This window comes from Camelus dromedarius, chromosome 9 (assembly GCF_036321535.1).
Source record: "Camelus dromedarius isolate mCamDro1 chromosome 9, mCamDro1.pat, whole genome shotgun sequence".
Classification (NCBI taxonomy): Eukaryota; Metazoa; Chordata; class Mammalia; order Artiodactyla; family Camelidae; genus Camelus; species Camelus dromedarius.
In genome coordinates, this window is record NC_087444.1 from 14,379,458 (window position 1) to 14,397,526 (window position 18,069).

The 18,069-nt window shown below is 44.4% G+C and overlaps 1 protein-coding gene across 6 annotated transcripts in view; it reads right to left on the reverse strand.

Annotated features, from left to right (window-relative positions):
• Positions 1 to 139: 139 nt before the first annotated feature.
• The window catches only part of SORT1 (sortilin 1), a 60,232-nt gene continuing 42,302 nt past the window's right edge, over positions 140 to 18,069 (reverse strand). For 4 of the 6 annotated variants that reach the window (XM_064488793.1, XM_064488792.1, XM_064488796.1 and 1 more), the window contains exons 11-21: positions 16,882 to 16,988; positions 14,103 to 14,205; positions 13,595 to 13,763; positions 12,754 to 12,944; positions 10,503 to 10,692; positions 7,386 to 7,502; positions 6,688 to 6,796; positions 5,794 to 5,892; positions 5,154 to 5,260; positions 4,781 to 4,904; positions 140 to 4,563 (exon numbers count right to left, since the gene is read on the reverse strand). In XM_064488793.1, the coding sequence (XP_064344863.1) occupies positions 4,549 to 4,563; positions 4,781 to 4,904; positions 5,154 to 5,260; positions 5,794 to 5,892; positions 6,688 to 6,796; positions 7,386 to 7,502; positions 10,503 to 10,692; positions 12,754 to 12,944; positions 13,595 to 13,763; positions 14,103 to 14,205; positions 16,882 to 16,988 (1,331 nt within the window). In that variant the 3' untranslated portion in view covers positions 140 to 4,548. The remainder of the gene's footprint in view (positions 4,564 to 4,780; positions 4,905 to 5,153; positions 5,261 to 5,793; positions 5,893 to 6,687; positions 6,797 to 7,385; positions 7,503 to 10,502; positions 10,693 to 12,753; positions 12,945 to 13,594; positions 13,764 to 14,102; positions 14,206 to 16,881; positions 16,989 to 18,069) is intronic. The other 2 variants (XM_064488794.1, XM_031457736.2) reach the window with 1 other exon arrangement.

Consider the following 18,069-nt stretch of genomic DNA (forward strand, 5'->3'; position numbering starts at 1 on the left):
TTGATTTTTGAGGCTAGAAAACTGGAAAAGCTTTCATGTTAACAAACTGTAGCCTAGTCATTTTGGTAGATCAGGTAACAAAGTCCGGTCTGTTTTATTTCTAACCCAAATATTGCAAATATACAGAAAATTACCAGTACAAAGTTAAACATGTCCAGATTTATTTACAGAATGCTAAAGAAATTTGAGTTTTATTTCCATTTTGTGGAATTTTATTCTGGGATCTGGCTTTGTGGTGTAACTGACATGGCTCATTGAAACTTGATTATCCCACCTCACATGCAATTTTCTGTCCCAAGGGAACAGAAAACTTGGGTTTTTAGCGCACATGCAGTAATGATCTTAATACTGCTTTACACTTTAGTAGGAAGGCAGCTGTCCCACAGCTTGGGGAGAGGGTAGAGAAGTTATAGAACAGGGAGGGACCACATGCTCAGATAGGGAACAAGAGACAAGAGAGGGTTGGACAGCAGGCACATGGGGACCCTGAGCATTTCTGTGCACGAAGATAAGGAGGATACCATCAAAACCCTCCTCCCTAGACAACCAAACACAGGAGGTGGGCAGAATCATCAGGGAACATTCAAGTCACCCGATCACAAACTGTGGGCATGCAGAGGATGAGAACTGCATTAAAGATTTGGGACATTTCAATAAATCATTAACATGTACACTATACAGTTTATACATGTATATATGTACACACATATATATAGAAAGGTACAGATTAGTTTATGTTATTCTTTATAAACAAGGATGCTTAAGAATGTACTGGTGTGGAAAAGATGTGTACAGCAAGTTGTTGAAGCCAATTTCACATTAATGTTCTAATTCTTATTGTTATAATGCAAAGTAACCAAGAAATCTCAAAATGTTCCTGCCATTTCACTTATCCTCCATCAGGCGAGGCCTGGGGTCTGCTAGGACTCTGCTCCCAGGGCTGCCTGAGCTGGGCAATTCGCAGCAGATGGGACAGGAAGTCGGGCACCTGCTGAGTGCAGGTGCTGAGAGTCTGGCCCTCCCTATCACCCTACCACGTGGCAAATCTTAAACTTTGGTTTTTGTTCAAAGGACGGGTAAGTCCATGTTTATTTTCCTGGTTCAGGGAAGGTAATGGCAAAGTTGAAAAGCTGAATCTCTTCCTATTTTAGCAGTTCCAAGTATCCAGGCTTCACACGGGGCAAGGGGGAGGTACCAACAAGAAGCAGGGTGAGCCCTAGGCCCTTGCATATGGGGGCAGGGCTCTTTAGAGCTCTCTTCAAAGGAAAGAGACAATCTCTCTACCTGGGTCATATGCCTGGAAAATAAAGAAATGACTGAAGCCGGGCTAGTCCTGCCACCTGGGGCAGAAGTGGGTGGCCCTGAACTCCTCTCTCTATCCTGGCACCATGATGAAGGCCATGGGAGAGCCAGTGGTGGCCAGCACATTACTTATCTGTCAGGGATGAAAGGCAAGCTTGGGCATGCAGAGGCCCAGAGGCGAACCTAAGAGTGAGAGAGAGACACACTAGAAAGCCTATTCAGAGGCAGCTGGCAAATTCTAAGCTTCAGTTACAGCTAACCTACCGAGTCTCCTGAGCCCAGCCTAGAACCACCACAACCCTCCAAACACTTCTGCTCCTCTGAGCTGTGTTCCCATTCGATGAACAGTCTGGGTGTACGTGCCCCTGGTCTCTGGTCTCACTAAAAACCAAAAGCCCCTTTAAGTCCAAGGCATCTCCACCTGGATTTCAGAGCTCAGATCACTTTGGACGGTCTGATATGTCCAATCTAGCTTACGATGCTAAATTTTATTGCTGAAATAATCTCTTCTGCTTTCATCACACCTGAGACTTTGTACGATACTACGCTTTACTTCATTTCCAAAGATAAAGCTCCTAACCTAACATCAGTAGGACAAACCAGAAATCTTTTTTTCTTAGACGCTATCATGGATTTAGGCTGTTTTACTCTCTGGCAGAGGGCACACACTTGTGAGTGAGCAGGCTGATGCAGAAAGCTAACAGACTGGACCTGTTAGCAGTCCTTAAACCAACTGAGCTAGCTAGCTGGCTAGGGATGGGAAAGCACGGAGAACGGGGATGGGTGACTCCTCAGTGCGGATTCCAGCCCTGCACTCTTGAACAGTGACCTTCAACGAGGTGAGGGGCGGTTTCTAAACACAAATTCAAAACTACCATTACTTTTGTTTTCAGCTATGAAAAATAGGAGAATAAAATTTGTTTACCAAGGTGGCAGAAAAGCGCTCAGTCGTGCTCTAAAAGAAACACCATGATCCCTGTCCGACAGAACAGCAGGTCCTGTACAAGCCAGCAGCCCTGCCCCAGGCGGCCGGCAGTGGCGCGCGCCAAAATGCGTGTGACATCCGAGGACAGCCACCGACACTGCTCGAGCCACGCAAGGACCCTGACAACTGGCTCCGTTTTGTACCTTAGTTCCACCTCTAATGGGGATCGCAACCCCTACCTTTTCTTTTTTTCTTTAATCTCGGGAAAATTTGTGAGGTTCAAGTGACATAATGCAAGTGAAAAAGTACTGTGAAAACTGCCAAGTTCCACAGAAATCCCAGGTATCATTATAGGCAAAGAGCCCTAATCTTACATGGTTAGAGAAGAATATTAGCTTTCCTACATCTTAGAGCCAGCAAGAGAATCACCACGGATGGCACGTCCACCCCATGGGTGTATGTGGGGAGAAAAGGCGTGGCATGTGAGCAGGTTTTTTCTGCCCAGGACAAAGGCTGATACGTTATCATTTGTGAGCTGGTATAGCTTTGGAACTATTTTTAATTTAAAAACCTTGCAAAATGAATGAGCTTTTCTAAAAGACTAGTGCTCTCTGGTTCTAACAAATATAAACGCTCTTCACAAAAACTGCCCTAATCTTATTTTCCAACTGAAACTCCCTGACTCACTTAATTTTACTGCAGTTTCAAAGTCTCTAAAATTCTTCATCCACTCCCTCCCCCTCTTTCCCTGCTGCTGTTAATCTATTCTGGTGAGGAGAGAACTGAGCCATCTGCTCACACATTCTGACAAAAGTTAATTTGGCACATTTACTTTTTACTGACTTTCTAGCCATAAAATGAACTAGCAGCAAAATGGCAGTTACCAAAGAATGTCCCAATCATAATTTCTGGCAGAAACTGTGACCACCACAGCAGGTATGCTAAGATTGAAAATGTACTGCTATGTTCCTGTATATCAAATAGTCGAGCTGTATTAAAACGAATTATTGCAGCTTTCCATTACTATATGGCCACCCAAAAATCCACCTCGCTACATTCTCTAATTTATTTCATTTTTAAAATGTCAAATGGAAAACTTTTTAACATTCAAAATATGAACTTGATGTATCACACAAAACATCATCTACACTAGAAGTGTATTTTCAGTTGGTTCAGCCAAAAGTTTCATGCCAACAAACTACTTGGCAAAGCTGGGGAGAAGGGGTGAGGAGGAGAGCCTGGTAAAACGCCAATTTTTAAAAAAAGAGCCTATAAATCGGAAAACCTATCTCGCCAAGGCTCCATGTACAACAGCAACCTAGGAGGAAGCAAGTAAGCAGCCATTCTAACGATTCACCGCGGAGCCGGCGCAATAGGCAGAGGGGGACGTGGAAGACTGTGACGTGCAGTCCTCAGGGGCTGCACCGTGCCCGCCGCCGGCTGCTCCATCGGCCTGGGCACTCCGCCCGGGCAAGCCTGAACCCTGTCCTTGAGCAAGTCCACTGGCACACACACAAAGCATGGCTTGAAAGATCTCGGCAGAAGTAAGAATTTCTCCTTTAATAGGTGTTAAATCTAGTCAATTCTCTGCTGCTCCCTTCTTCCTGCCCCAAGTTAAAAATATTGCCCTTTAAGTTTTCCTGATTTAGTGTTTTGGAAGCACATGGTTAAGTTAGTTGCCAAAGGGCAATTAAGAAGGGTATTGCCTAATTAAACAAGGAAAAAGAGAAATCATTGTGGTCTATGTCCCTGAAAAAAAACAAAACAAAACACAACAAAAAGCAGGGATCTGTGTGAGGCGCTGGTGTGCAGTGGTGCTGGAGCAGGGCTGTCCCCAGATGGAGAAAGGCTGCCCAGGCGGTGCCAGTCATCGCGGCCTCCGTGCTCATCTCTGCAGCTGCTCCGAGTCGGCAGCAGAGCTCACGGACAGCACCAAGCTGATGCTGAAGCTGGCAGGTGACCCGGGCAGGCGCCATGCAAAACATGCAAGAGTGGGGTTAGTGAAAAGTTCCCTTCAATTCCATTTCATTTCCCTTAAAATACAAAACCAAAACCAAAAGGGCCCGTACCTTGCAAAAAGACAGAACTTGAAAAGTTAAAGAATTAAAAAATTTCCCTCTCTTCTCAGAGCCAATTATAAGAGTGTTTAGGTCCCCCCCACCCATTTCTTTAGTGTAGGTCCTTTTGGCTTTGATGGAAGCAGCAGAAACAGAGCTGGGTCCCTCGCAATGGGAAATTTATTTCCCCAAGTCGGAGCCACAGGGAGTGTAAGAGGTACTGCAGTTCCATCATCCATGCTCGGTCCCAGCTTGTTTGAGGAGCTATTCCAGGAGGTCCTGAAAAGAAAGACATACCCCATATTATTTACAGACCAAAAAGTCCTTATTTTTGGAAGCCATTACTTAGTTTCCAGACCGGCCAAGTCTTACAGTCATTAAGTTGCTGCTTCTAGCTTATACCATCCTTTGCTTCAATCAAATCTTAATCATGAGTAAGAATAGAATCACTCTTTTTAAAATTTCTGGACCACCCTTCAAGAAGAAATAGTCTCACCTCATCTGAGTCATCATGATAACCACTTTTATTAGTGTGGGAGGCTGTGTCCAAAGCATCCACACCATCCACACCATTGGCCTCTGCATGCTGCTGGAGCACAGAGTATCGATGCACCAGGAACCTGTGTGTAGAAGCCGCCGTTAACCCTCACGCGGTGAGGAAGGATACGTTTTTTAATAAGACTGTGGATTTTCTGAGTTTTATACACTCACAGAATGAGTCACACATAATGGAAGCACTGCCCATAGTTGGCATATGGAAAACATAAGAGAAGACTTCGGCCTGATGCTTCAGGAACATCACTCCAACTTTTGCCAAACCACCTGCCCTTGGCTGACTTTCTGGTTTGATTAACTTCCGTGTTCCTTACCTTCCCCCACAGACGTATTTCTTCACAATGAGCACTCCTGCTACGACTGTGACCAGCATCAATCCCACAGTTGCCAGGATAATTGGAACAGAATTCGACTTGGAATTCTTGATAAATTAAAACACAAACACAAATAATTTTGGGCGTGCATATTCCAGGACTGAGTTCAAAAAAGAGGCTACTCATTTCCCTCACTTCTCTGTTGAATGTGTGATCTGCATTCTCTAGGAACTTAGTGATGATACTTTTCCAACCCCCCCATCTCGGTGCTACCAGGAGAGTGTCACAGCTGGCAGAGGACCTCAGCTGCCTTGAAGCTGTCAGAACGGTGCAGACTCAGGGGCTCCAATGTCAAAGTTACACTGAAAGCCTTGGCAACTGCCTAGATCAAATGGTAACTGTGACTGTTCCCCACTACCACTGTTCATAAGTCCTGGAGCTTTAAAAGGTGGAGCAGGAAAGGGAGACTATGATAATAAGTGGGCTGAATGAATCTAGAACAGGGCCATTACCTGGGAAGAGGCTGTGCCAATGCTATGTCAGGGAGGCCATCCTATGACACCAAGATTTATTTTTTACTTAATTTTTGGTATATTCTTATATATAAGCTTTTTCATATCATTGTTTGAGTGTGACCTACCTGCTTCTGGGTGGGAGATAGGGAGTGTGTGTTTTCAATGAATCCAAGAGGAGGCGGAGCTGGATTCTGGGACAAGTTGTGTCCCTGTGGGCGGGAGTCCTGTGCAATCACACACACAAACACTCTGAGGACAGCCACCAGGAGTGCAGGGCGGGGATGCAGATGAGGAGGAACTTGCCCCCCTGACAAATACACACACCAACACATTCTTCTCCCACTGCCTTCTTAATCCCACCCCTCTTCAGGCCCTTACCCCTTGGAAGGTTAAATAGGAGGGGACTGCAGATTGTCCACCTCTCAATTCCCAGATTAGGAAACTGGGGCCCACAGTTTACTGCCCCAAGTCACACTGCTGGCCCAGTGCTTCTCTATCAAGAGGTCCCCTCTTTACCATATCCCAGCCAGATAGCTCACTGCTACAGATGTGTCATCAGCCCCAAAACTTGCCTCTAAATCAAAACCAGCCCATTATTACCATAGTTGAGGTTTTCATTCTGAACACACTTGGCATAACTAGGCAGAGATCTGCCCTACCGATGGTCTGCTGCTCTTCCACATGTGTGAGAAAGACTCCAGGGCTTTACAGCCACACTTCTTGAGTCTTTCCTACATGACTCCGGGTCTCAGAAATTTCCTCAACCCTATGCTTCTAAGACTTGGAAAAACTTCACTGAATACCATTTTTTTCCACAACAAAAAAGTTTTCAGTAGATGAGCTTATCATCAGGTTATGTGATCCATCCTTCATCCTAACAGTTTCTGCGTGAAGGGAAGCCTGACAGAGGCAGTCTGGCCACTTGTATTCAGTAATAAGGTTCTTGATGCTGCATCTTGACTACTCCTGGCAGAACATGAAACCCCACTGGTACCTAAACCAGACCTACTTTAACATACCTGCTTTTCTGGACTCAGAAAGTTGCTCGTGCATTTCTTTTTCAAGTCTTTTACTTCCCGAGCTGGACTCACTCCACCCTGGCATCTGTCTCCTGGAATTTTACGGTATCTGAGCGGCAGAGAAAATTTGTTAACAGAATACAAGGATGTACTCCTGGACTCTTGCTTACTTCCTGAAAATAAGATTTGACAAGCTACAGAAAGGCTTCTGGTCCTTACACTATCTTCCAGGCCTTGGGGGAGATCCACAGGGATGTTTTGGGGATATTCTGTATAGTTTCAGCCCTTGGACAGACCACACATCCCTTGCCTTGCTGCAGGGACATACTGCCTTTCTGCCTTGAGAAACTGTGCCAAAGAACTGTGACCTGGGGAAAGCATGTCAACTTGTGGGACAAAAGAGGGAGAGAGGAGTGTTTATGGGGGGCAGGCAGTGAGGCTCCTCTAGAGCAGCACTGTCTACTATGGGGGTTATTTACATTTAAATCAATCAAAATTATCTCTGTTCCTCAGTCACACTAGTGTCAGTAGCCACACAGGGTTAGTGGCTACCGTAACAGACATAGATTTCAGAACATTTCCACCATCACAAAGGGCTCTATTAGGCAGTATTTTTCTAGCGTGCTCTCCACCGGGGCTCAGATCTGTGTGGAGAGAAGCAGCTTTCACTGTGCCCGGTGGACACCCAGCCATCTCACCCGTTTGTCGTCAGGTGCTCTTCTCTCCCATACAGACAAAACTCCAGGTCGTGGCCCTTCAGCTCTGGCTGTTCCACACACTTGGAGTCATTTTCTGGACGGAAGTAGCCAAAATCACTGCAAGAATCAGCAAAGAAGGTATCTTTCAAAGTTGCTAAAAGACAGGAAGTGACTAGCAAAGAAGGTTTTATGTGGGACAGTGCATGGTTAATATTCCAGAAGGCAGCTCAGGAAGGCCTGTGACATACAAAGAGGTCTGTTTAGGAAGAAACACACACATGGAGAGGGCTTAATTGAGGGAACAACAGCTTATGTTTTGGGCCTGGTGGTCTTGACTCAGCAACCAGGAGTGCTGCACAGACCGCCCAGGCTCCGGGAAGGGAAAGAGTGCAGCCTGCAGGGGGTGGGGGCCCACAGAACTAAGACACAGAGAAACAGGGCGTCAGCAACAGATCTGAACTCAGGGACACTTAGCAATTCTTCTGTTTACCTCCAAATAACTTGTTATGTTACACCCATGAGGTGCGAGTCACCCCTTCCCCATTTCTGTGTCCCTTTTAGCTTCTCAGATGGTCCCTGCCTCCAATGTGGATGACCTTTCCTGCCCTCCACTCCATCCCATCTCTCCACAGTGCCACCCATCTGCTCTCCTTCCTCTGCTTTCTGCAGAGTGACATACCGCCTCCTCTCCAAGGCTGAGCCCCCGACAAGAGCAGCCTCAGCCCCATCCTCCTGACTGCCCCAAGGCCTTGCTTCAGTGACAGTGTGGGAGGGACCCCCAGCCCCACTCACCCAGTGGCTTCTCCTTAGCTGGCATCTATCCTCTTCCTTCACCATCCTCTCCCTTACTGGCCAAATTTCTTTAAAAATATTTGTAACTTGTTCTGTTCTACTCATTTACTTTTTATTCTGTGCATTTGAAATTCACCCTACCCCCGCAACCTTGAAAATGAATGTCTGAGGCACCCCAGGGCTCGCCAGTTATACAACCTAGGGGGCTCTGTCTTGTTCACCTTGACCACCTGGTTCCGGGGCACCCGGCACACTGCTGTGCCCCGACCCACCACAGCCCTGCAAAGCTGCACTTGTCTGTTTCTCTGGTCACTGTTTGCTCTGCTCGCTTCCTACCCAACACAGGCAGGTGTTCTCCAAGATCCTATAATTCATTTTCTTACTCTATTCTGTTCTCCCTTTGTGAACTTAACTATTTGTTACAACTAAAGCTTCTAGGTTTTACCTCTCTTGAGCTCTACTCCTATACTGCCAAATACCTGCTAGACATCATCACCAAAATCTGCTGATAGAACCTCAAATAAATAAAATGTTCAAAACGCATCATGTTTCCTCCTTTGTGCCAGCCTCTACTGTCATTTTCTTATGTCTGTCCATGACACTACCTTCCTTTCCACCATCTAATTTGGAAACTTAGCCTGAGCATCCCCCTTCTGGACCCACTCACTTCTTTATCATGACCACTGTGATTTCCCCTCATGGCCTATCTTCCAGCACACCCTTCCTGATCACACTGTTGGGTGTCGAAACTCACATCAGTCCACTGGCTTTAATGAACTGCTTGTTCCCAGATGTGCATGGTCAAATCTTACGGCTCATCAGGGCTCAGCTCAAAAGCCACTTCCTTGACAAAGCCTTTGACCCACCTCCTTTCAGCTCTGGATGGAATAGCCTCTCCCTTCTCTAAATCCCCAAGGCACTTACCACCTCTGTTTCCAACACAATTATTTGCATCTTACCAGGAGAGTCTCTAACAAACATCCTGTTATCACTTTTTGTTGCCCTGTGCACAGCAAGTATTCAGTGAATGTTTGGTGAATGTATAGATGCTGCTTGTACTTCAAGGTTTTCTGGCAAGTATTTAGGGGAGAGGGTAGGGAAAACAAAAAGATACAGGAGACATCATCCTGCCAATAGCAGGGAGAAACTTCCAGTAGGAAGTTTACCCGTTCAATCCAAAATTTCAGGGACCGTACCCTTCCCACTCACAAGGTACACATTTCTCAAGCACATGTGCAGAAGCAGCAGCACGTGCAGAGGCATGCGGCTCTGAAGAAGCACAGCATGCTTGGCCAACGGCAGAAGCTCAGGTAATTAAGACCCTCGCCTCAGTGCAGTTAAGGATCAGAGTTTCACAGTATCAACCAGCTCTAGCCCTGCTGTGACATCAAAGTAATCTGAGTGATACTTTCCCCTGTGGAAGTACAGGAGGAAGGACCCCTGGCCATTCCACATACAGATATGAGCCAGACAGGAGGAAACATGCTGGGTCAGACTTGGGGTTTTGCTCAGTCTCATGTTCTCTGTCACCTGCAGTTCAGAAGAATATGATGTGGGAGGACAGGACTGCTATTTGCCGGCTCTCTTTTCCAAATCCTTCAGCTTTCTTTTCCAAATCCATTTTTTATCCTTTGCAGGTAACAAGTTCCATAAGATTACTACCTGTGATGTGAAGAAGCTCCTCTTACTGACACTGCTACCAGGCTACCCAGGGACTCTCTTCCCTTTGCAAAATCAACTAACCCTATGCCAGCCAAGTAACTAATCCTTAAGCCTGGATGGTCCTGAACTCTAGGGAGTCCACCATGATGGCCTGTAAGCATTGATGGGACATATGGACCATACACAGTGATGCCATCTCCTCTCAGGACAGAACCACACGCTCTCTGCTCAGTCTTACAGACAACCCCAAACCTAGCGCCCTACCTGCTGAACTCAGGCTGTCAGGCTGTTTGCTGAAGTCCAGTTTCCTCTTAGCTCCTGTACCACTTTTCTTGGTGCTTCTGTCCTATCACCTTCTCTCTCTCTACTTTTTTATTCTCTCCTCCTTATATACCTCTCTCCTTGCCACCATGGCCAAGTCAGGATTTCTGGGGGTTGTTGCTGGTTCTCCACATTAATAAGCTGCCTGACATGATAATATAATCTGTCCAATTATTAACAACTTTGTTTCCCTTTCTCTGCACCTCAATTTCCTTAACAAGAAAGCAACGGTTCTCCACTCTTGAGCAAGAAGGGGAATAAAAGGATTTAAATGTTTTTCAACTGTCTTTCGCCTCCTCCAGCACAGGAAGAGGCTGACAGGGGTCTGAGGGATGCTGGTACCAGAGGAAGTCCTCCAGGGAGCAGGGACAGACGGATGGCTGTTTGGTCACAACATAGTCCCGACCATTCTGGCAGACGGATGACTTGCGGAGCCGCAGGTACTGTTCTTTATAGCCTAAAATGCAGCCATCTCCATAATCTCCAGGGTCTGTGGAGTGAGCCAACCATATGGTATAGTCCTTCTCTTCACCTAAAGGAAAGATAGGCTGTTCAGGAAACTGCATGGCACAGACTCCACCCACGTGAGGCAGCTGCCAGGCTACAGGGAGAACAAGGAGAGGGAAAGTGGGGATGTCTGACTTGCTTCCTTTAGGAACTGCTCATGAGAGTTCCATTAGCGGGAGCCTACTAGCAACTGGCATTTCCTCATGACTAAGAACAAGTTTTTGATCTCGCCATCCATTTGAGTTTTAGGAAAAACCTTATTTATTTTGAAGAGGGAAGCTGGATAGAAAACCTCTAAGGTTTCTTCCACACTGAGAGGCTGCTGTCTTTAATTCTTATACACCTGTGCCCTCGGTTAGCGGGAGCTGTCAGAGGTAAGCAATTAGATGTTTGCTCTTAGGACAAGATATCAATTAGCCAAAAGCATGGATTTAATTTCACCATTGGTTAGTTTGCTTCAAACAGAAGGGAACACATTCTCTTTCTAGACTTCTAACTCTTGCTGACTGGCTTTCAAATGAAGACTGTTGATGACAGTCAACCTGGCTTAGTATATCATACCATCCACTCCTGGAAAAATGACTCAAAGACTACGGCCTAAAGATTGTGGATGAGGTTTTTATTCTTCAGGATAGGAATACCAGCACAGAGCCCGTTAAAGAGCAGGTGCTTAACAAATCTTTTAATGATGTTAAACTTCAGGGATAACTGTAGAGCTGCCTGCTGAGGGGAAAACTCATAGGCCAGCTCCTTTACAGCCTATTTAGGGAATTTAGATAATAATGAGGCTCCAGTTTTAAATCATGTTGAAACATCTTGTAGAAGAGTAACGTCCACACTGAGAGCTTCTGCTTCCTGCAGGAGTCACTGAATTGACATGCTGAGGAAATAGGGCCCTAATACAGTCTCATAATGGTCAGGACCAAAATTCAAACAAAGCGTCTCGAAACTTTTGGTCTTCTACCGTATTATGCCAAATAAGAAACTACGGGTCACAGGTAGTCACTTTTTCTCCAGTTTTTTCTTTTATCCTCCATATTTTCAGTACAATGTCAACATCTTTGGTACTGGGCACCTGGGTTTGCTTGTGATTCTTTAGGAACACCTTGCAATAAATACTTTAACTCCTTTCTGAAGTCATTTTCTGGGCCTTTAACATGTCTTCAAGTTTGAAGTCACAGCATTCGGAAATGGTCAGTGTGGGCTTCACGCCTGCTCAGTAGCCAGACTAGAGCCTCACCCGTGACTGATGTTCAAGCCAAACTCTGCACGGAAACTTCCTCACTTCAACATGTTGATAAGTGGCACAATCAGTTAGATGCTCTTTGCAACACACTTCCCTCTAAAGTTTCCTCTTTACAGTTCTGCTGTTAATCAAGGGTGAAAAACCCTGAAGTATTTTGAAATAATTTTAGACAAACATAAACATGCATTATCCTTACAAGCAGAATTCTCAGAAAATGTTACAGAGATCTAACAGTGCGAAACTATACTCTCCTATATGTCCACATGTGGCTGGTCTGAACTGAGATTTACTATAAGGGTGAGTGTAAAATATGCACTGGATTTGGAGGACTTAGAAAAAAAAGAATGTAAAATATTTCATTAATAATTTTAAGAGGGGAGGGTATATAGCTCAGTGGTAGAGTCCACGCTTAGCATGTACAAGGTCCTGGGTTCAATCCTCAGTACCTCCATCAAAAAAAAAAAAAAAAATAAAAGACTGTTTAAAAAGTAATAATTTAAAAATATTGCTTACATGTGGAAATAGTATTTTGGCTATATTGAAATAATTTTATTATTAAAATTAATTTTACCTCTTTTACTTTTATAATGTAGCTAGCTGATAGAAGAATTTAAATTATATATGTAGCCCTCATTTTACTTCTCTTGGACAGGGCTAATCGAAAGAGAGAAGCTGCTTTTCTGATACCATTCCATTGCCTGCTCACCCACGTGGAACATCCTTCAATTCTCTCTCATATACATGATTTTCTTATTCCAGCTAGAAGAAATTAAACTCAATTGGTTATTTAGGAAATGGGCTTACAAGTTCCTGATAGGAAAGGTCAAAGGAGACACTCACAGTTCCTTTCAAGGATGTCTTTAAAATCGATGGTGTAGGAGACCCACTGGCGAGTCAGGAAAGATTCTGTGAAACCCCAGATGCTGATGTTCATGGACCTGGCTCCAGGTTCCGAAGCCAGGCCGGTAAAGTAGATAGGCTCCCTGGTAAACATGTAGGTTTGCCAGCACTGACCTTCGTCTGTGGAGAACCTGAAACCACAGTTAGAGAAAGATCATGACAGAGAATCAACACTATGGGAATATCAGGAAACCACTATGGCTGCTTGATCCCAAATCAGAGAAAAACTCTCATATTTAGGTGGTGGCTTACTGACTGACAGTTATATTAATTGTTAATGCCTATAGTTAACAGGGAAAAGAGAGAAGGAAAGGGAGGAAGGAAGAAAGAGGGCGAGAGGGAGGGAGGGGCGAGGGGTGGGGGAGGAAGAATGAGTAAGAAGAAAATGCCTTTTTAATAAAAATTCTTCCAAAGGAAAGAGAGGTTGGTGACCCATGTAAGACTGGGCTTCTAAGTCAACAAACAGAAATTACTGAGTAAGAACTTATACTTAAGGAATCAGTTCCCATCCAGAGTGCTCACATGCTTCCATAATATTCTTGTGGGGAGAGAGAATATTTTTTTAAAGTGACAAGAAGTGCTAGCTAGAGGGAATTGGAGGAAAAAGTGAAGCCATTTAATTTGAGTTGCTCTAAACACAATTCCTTCAAGAATCTTCCCCACGGCTCTATAGAATGCACAAATCTGAATCACGGTCTCTAACTTTCCCCCAACAAACTGAAAAACATCCCACAGTTGCCCTCTATGCAGACAGTGTGGGTGGAGCTGAGCTCATGCATACTTAATCACATTGATAGGATGGCTGCTGTGTTCAATGGCTACAATGATGCCCCCTGAATCCAGGATGGTGTAATAGTGGGGTCCTTCCAGCATCTTCAGCCAGGAGTAACCCCCATCATCTGAGATGTACACATCTGGGATCATCACTGAAATGGCATCCCCCACGCTACCTGCAACACAATCGACCATCTCATCAGCACACATCAGCAGTGAAACAGAGAGGACTTACTGTCAAGAGAAAAATTCTGAATGTATTTATTCTGGTTATTTCCCATCACGGCTCTTGTAATAGAAAAAAAGGCCACTGACAATTTGGTACAGGGAATCTTGTTGCTCTCGGATGGGAGTCTGTGAGAAACCCACAGTATCATTATCTTGCAAGAAACTCTACAGAGGATGGTAAAAGCCACGTATGGTGGTTTTCCCACAGGGTTCAGGGTTCAACGCGAAGACTGAGTCTCAGCATGCTCAACTACTTCTCCCCGCAGAGGTGCGGGCGGGCTGCTCACCGTGGGCGATGACTATGCCGACAGCGTTAGGCTCTGAGAGTGGGGCCATTGGAACATTTAGCTTCTGGGAGATGCTGTAGGAAGCATGAATATGAAGGCTGCACTGTGGAAAGAAACCAAAGCTTAGATTAAAATCAAACGTGTACATTTGTTTTACTCATCTCACAGAGCCTTTTAATAAAGGCTTTCAACTTATTAACCCAGACGTCCGCGTGATACTCTTTAAAAAAAAATTGTGGTAAAAATCACATACCATAAAATTTACCATCTTAAGATAAGCATTTTTAAGTGTATAGTTCAGTAGTGTTAAGTACATTCACACTGTTGTGCAACCATCACCATCATGTCTTTGAAACTTCTTCATCTTGCAAAACTGAAACTCTGTACCCATTAAACAGTAACTCCCTATTTCCCCTTCCTCTATACACTGGCTACCACCATTCTACTTTCCATCTCTGTAAATCTGACCACTCTAGGTATCTCATGTAAGTGGAACCATACAGTATTTGTCCTTTTGTGACTGGCTTATTTCACTTGGCATAATGTCCTTTTACACTCCATCCACGTTGTAGCATGTGTCAGAATTCCCTCCCCTTTTAAGGCTGAATATTATTCCACTGTATGTATACACCACATTTTGCTTATTTATTTATCTGCTGATGGACATTTGGATTGCTTCTATCTTTTAAATGTTGTGAATAATGCTGCCATGAACACTCATGTGCAAATATCACTTAAGATCCTGCTTTCAGTTCTTTGGGATATATACCCAGAAGTGGAGTGGCTGGATCATATGATAGTTTGACATTTAATTTTTTCAGGACATCATACTGTTTTCCATAGTGGCTACACAATTTTCATTCTCACCAACAGTGCACAAGGATTCCAATTTCTACACATTCTCATCAACACTCATTTTATTATTTTTTTTGATAGTAGCCATCCTAATGCATCTTAGGTAATCTCTTGCAAATCACATTTTTTGATTTGCATTTCCCTAATAATTCGTGATACTGAGCATCTTTTCATGTGCTTACTGGCCATTAGTATATTTTCTTTAGAGAAGGGTCTATTCAAGTCCTTTGCCCATTTTAAATTTGAGTTATTTGGTTTTTTTGTTGACTTACAGGCTCAGTGAGATATTCTTGATTCTGAAATGCATTAGTGTACTTGGAGGAAGCAAATTATGCAATTATCTTCTCATGTGTAATCTGTCTTAGTTAATTTTATTCCTGCATTACACCAAAGCCCCTGATCAATATTTAAAGCATGACTGCACACAAATAAACTTGATGAATGCCTGACATATTTAAGATACTGTACAAGATGTGGTTGTGATTTAAAATACTACTCAGTCCTGCCTTTAAGAAATATATCTCAGAAACTAGTTGAGGTATAAAGCAGGATGAAAATGAGTGCTTTACAAGACATTCGAATTGGCTAAAATGTTAATTTTACGTCATGTATATTTTACTGCAATTTAAAAAACTTCAGGCAACTACTAGTGAAATGAAGAGGGATGACTCATTCTAAGTGGAGGTGGGCACTAAGGGTGGTTAGGATTTCCACTAATCCTAATGAACTGGGGGGAGGGAAGACAGGCACAACTTCCCCAGGAATAACATGGGCAAGTGGCACATGCAGGGTGTTCAGGAAGCAGCAGAGGTTACCAGGGGGATGTCAGTGATAAAGCGGGCAATGACAATGAAAAGGCAGGAGAGAACCTGACAGGGGAGGAGGGGGCCTTTATTCACCAGGTCACAGGCAAAGGGGAACCATGGAGAGAGTTGGGGAGGGAGAGGCATGGACGTGTGATGGTGGCAAGCTAGGTAAAGAGGCCATGTACCTGCCCAGGCTTAGGGTGAGGAGGGCAGGCGCAGAACAGGGCCAGGGCGGAGGGATGGGGAAAGGGAAGTAGGAGGGAAGAGAGACTCAACAGCACTCCTGAGCACAGAGAAGGGAGAGAGCATGTTGGGGGTGGTGTAGGCACATCTATCTCACACTGAGGCTCTTAGAACAAAACAGAAAGCCCAACCTACACAGCAGAGTGCACGTCAGCCACAGGACTCAGAGGAGAGCTTGGAACTCCTAATGCTGTCACTTTTGAAGAAGACTCCCTGGGTTCTGCTAAGCTCCTCTCAAATTCTATAAGAGCCAGACACAAAGCTTGTTTGTTTTTTCTCTTTCCTTTGCCCGTCAAGACCTGTCACTCATGGAATCTGGGATCTCCTGTAGCAATGCCTTTGTATTTCTACTTCTCGGTCTCTCCGAGGGGTCAGGTCCTGCTCTCACACGCCACACCGGGTCACCTCCCACACCCACCGGCCACGTAAAACCCTGGCAGAGGGGAAGAGAGGCCACATTCTCCTCCATCTGTTTCTAGCCAGCACAGCTTTGCATTGCTCATGAATAGCTGGCCTATGGCTTTCTGTAGAATTCCTAAAGTCTCAGAGCTGCCATGATGACTGCTAGCTAATCACCAGCCCATCTGTCCACTCTGTTTTCACTCAGCAGTTTAGTACAACACAAATTGTTAGCCTTCAGTTTTGTTTTTCTTTCAAAGACAGATAAGCCATAATATTTTGGCCTTTTTTTTTTTTTTCAGTTCCTATTGCCTACAACCTGGTTAATTTCAACCTCTCATACCCAAACTTTCCACCTTTAGCTGTGGACCCTCATCGGGCACACAACTTCATTATTCCAAAGCCCAGCGCTAACAAGAGCAGAAAAGAATGGCTGCTTTGCTCCAAATACATATGACAGTGGAGTAAAAACAAACCTCGTTCTTATTTTTTGCGGTAGCGTCGCATTCACTGTTTTCAGGCTTCCTCAGGTGCTTCCACCTTCCTCCTTGGTCAAAAGTGATCATAGTCTGGATGGAATTATCTGAATTGGGAAAGGATGATATTAAGCCTGATAGCTCGAGGCACCCTATTAAATTCGGCTTCTCATGTGTAACTCTCTCCTAGCAGAGACTATACAACACCCTCAGAACCCCGGGGTCCCACAAGCTTGTGACATCCAACAAAATGGCTCAGGGCTGGTGAGGAACTGAGCAGAACTCTAACCACGGTATTTGAAAGAGGCTTCCTACCTGCCCAGGACCCAGCTGATTCCAGAAATCATCTAGACTGAGGCTCTCGGAAAAAGGTACATTTTATCTCCTTACTGACACAAGCAGGATGACGGCTGTTTTTCCTTGCTTGCTTGCTTGCCTTGGAAGTAAAATCTACAATGGGAAGGCATTCTAATCTTTATGCAGACAAGGCCATGATACCAGGCTTGTTTTAGGGAATCTAAACAACACGATATCAACGAGTTTGCCTAAGTCTCAATAATTCTTAATTTTTGTCTTTCTACTACTCCATATCCTATCTTCTTATACCTTTTTTTCCCTCATGTGTCTTCTCCATCCTCTGTTTTTAATGATATAAACTGTTGCAGGTTGAAATTCAGAGATATTATGCCTTGAGTTTTTCAAGGAAAATCAAAGAGAGCAAACAAAAGAAAATTCATTTATTCAATAAATGTTTAGTGCATGCCCACTATGTAAAAACTGCTGTAAGGCTTTGGGAATACATCAACAAACCAAACAGGAGAAAAACTTTGTAACATATACATTCTAGTTGGGTGAGACAGACAAACACTAGACATTGTAAACAGGTAAATTATACAGTATGTTAGAAAGTAAGTGCTATGGAAAAAGCTTGCACAGCTAGAGGCGGACTCAGAGTGTATGTGTGTGTATGTGTGCGTGTGCAGGGGGAAGCACACTGAAATTTAAAATAAGATAGTCCGGGCAGGTCTCATCAGAAGGTAACATGAACAAAGACTGGGAGGAGGAAGGTGTCAGCCTTGCAGACATTTCAGGAGAGAGAGAAGACAATCAGTGCAAACCTCTAAGTTACGAGTGTGTGAACCTGGTGTGTTTAAGGACTGGCGGTGACTTTAGGACTTTAAGGATTGG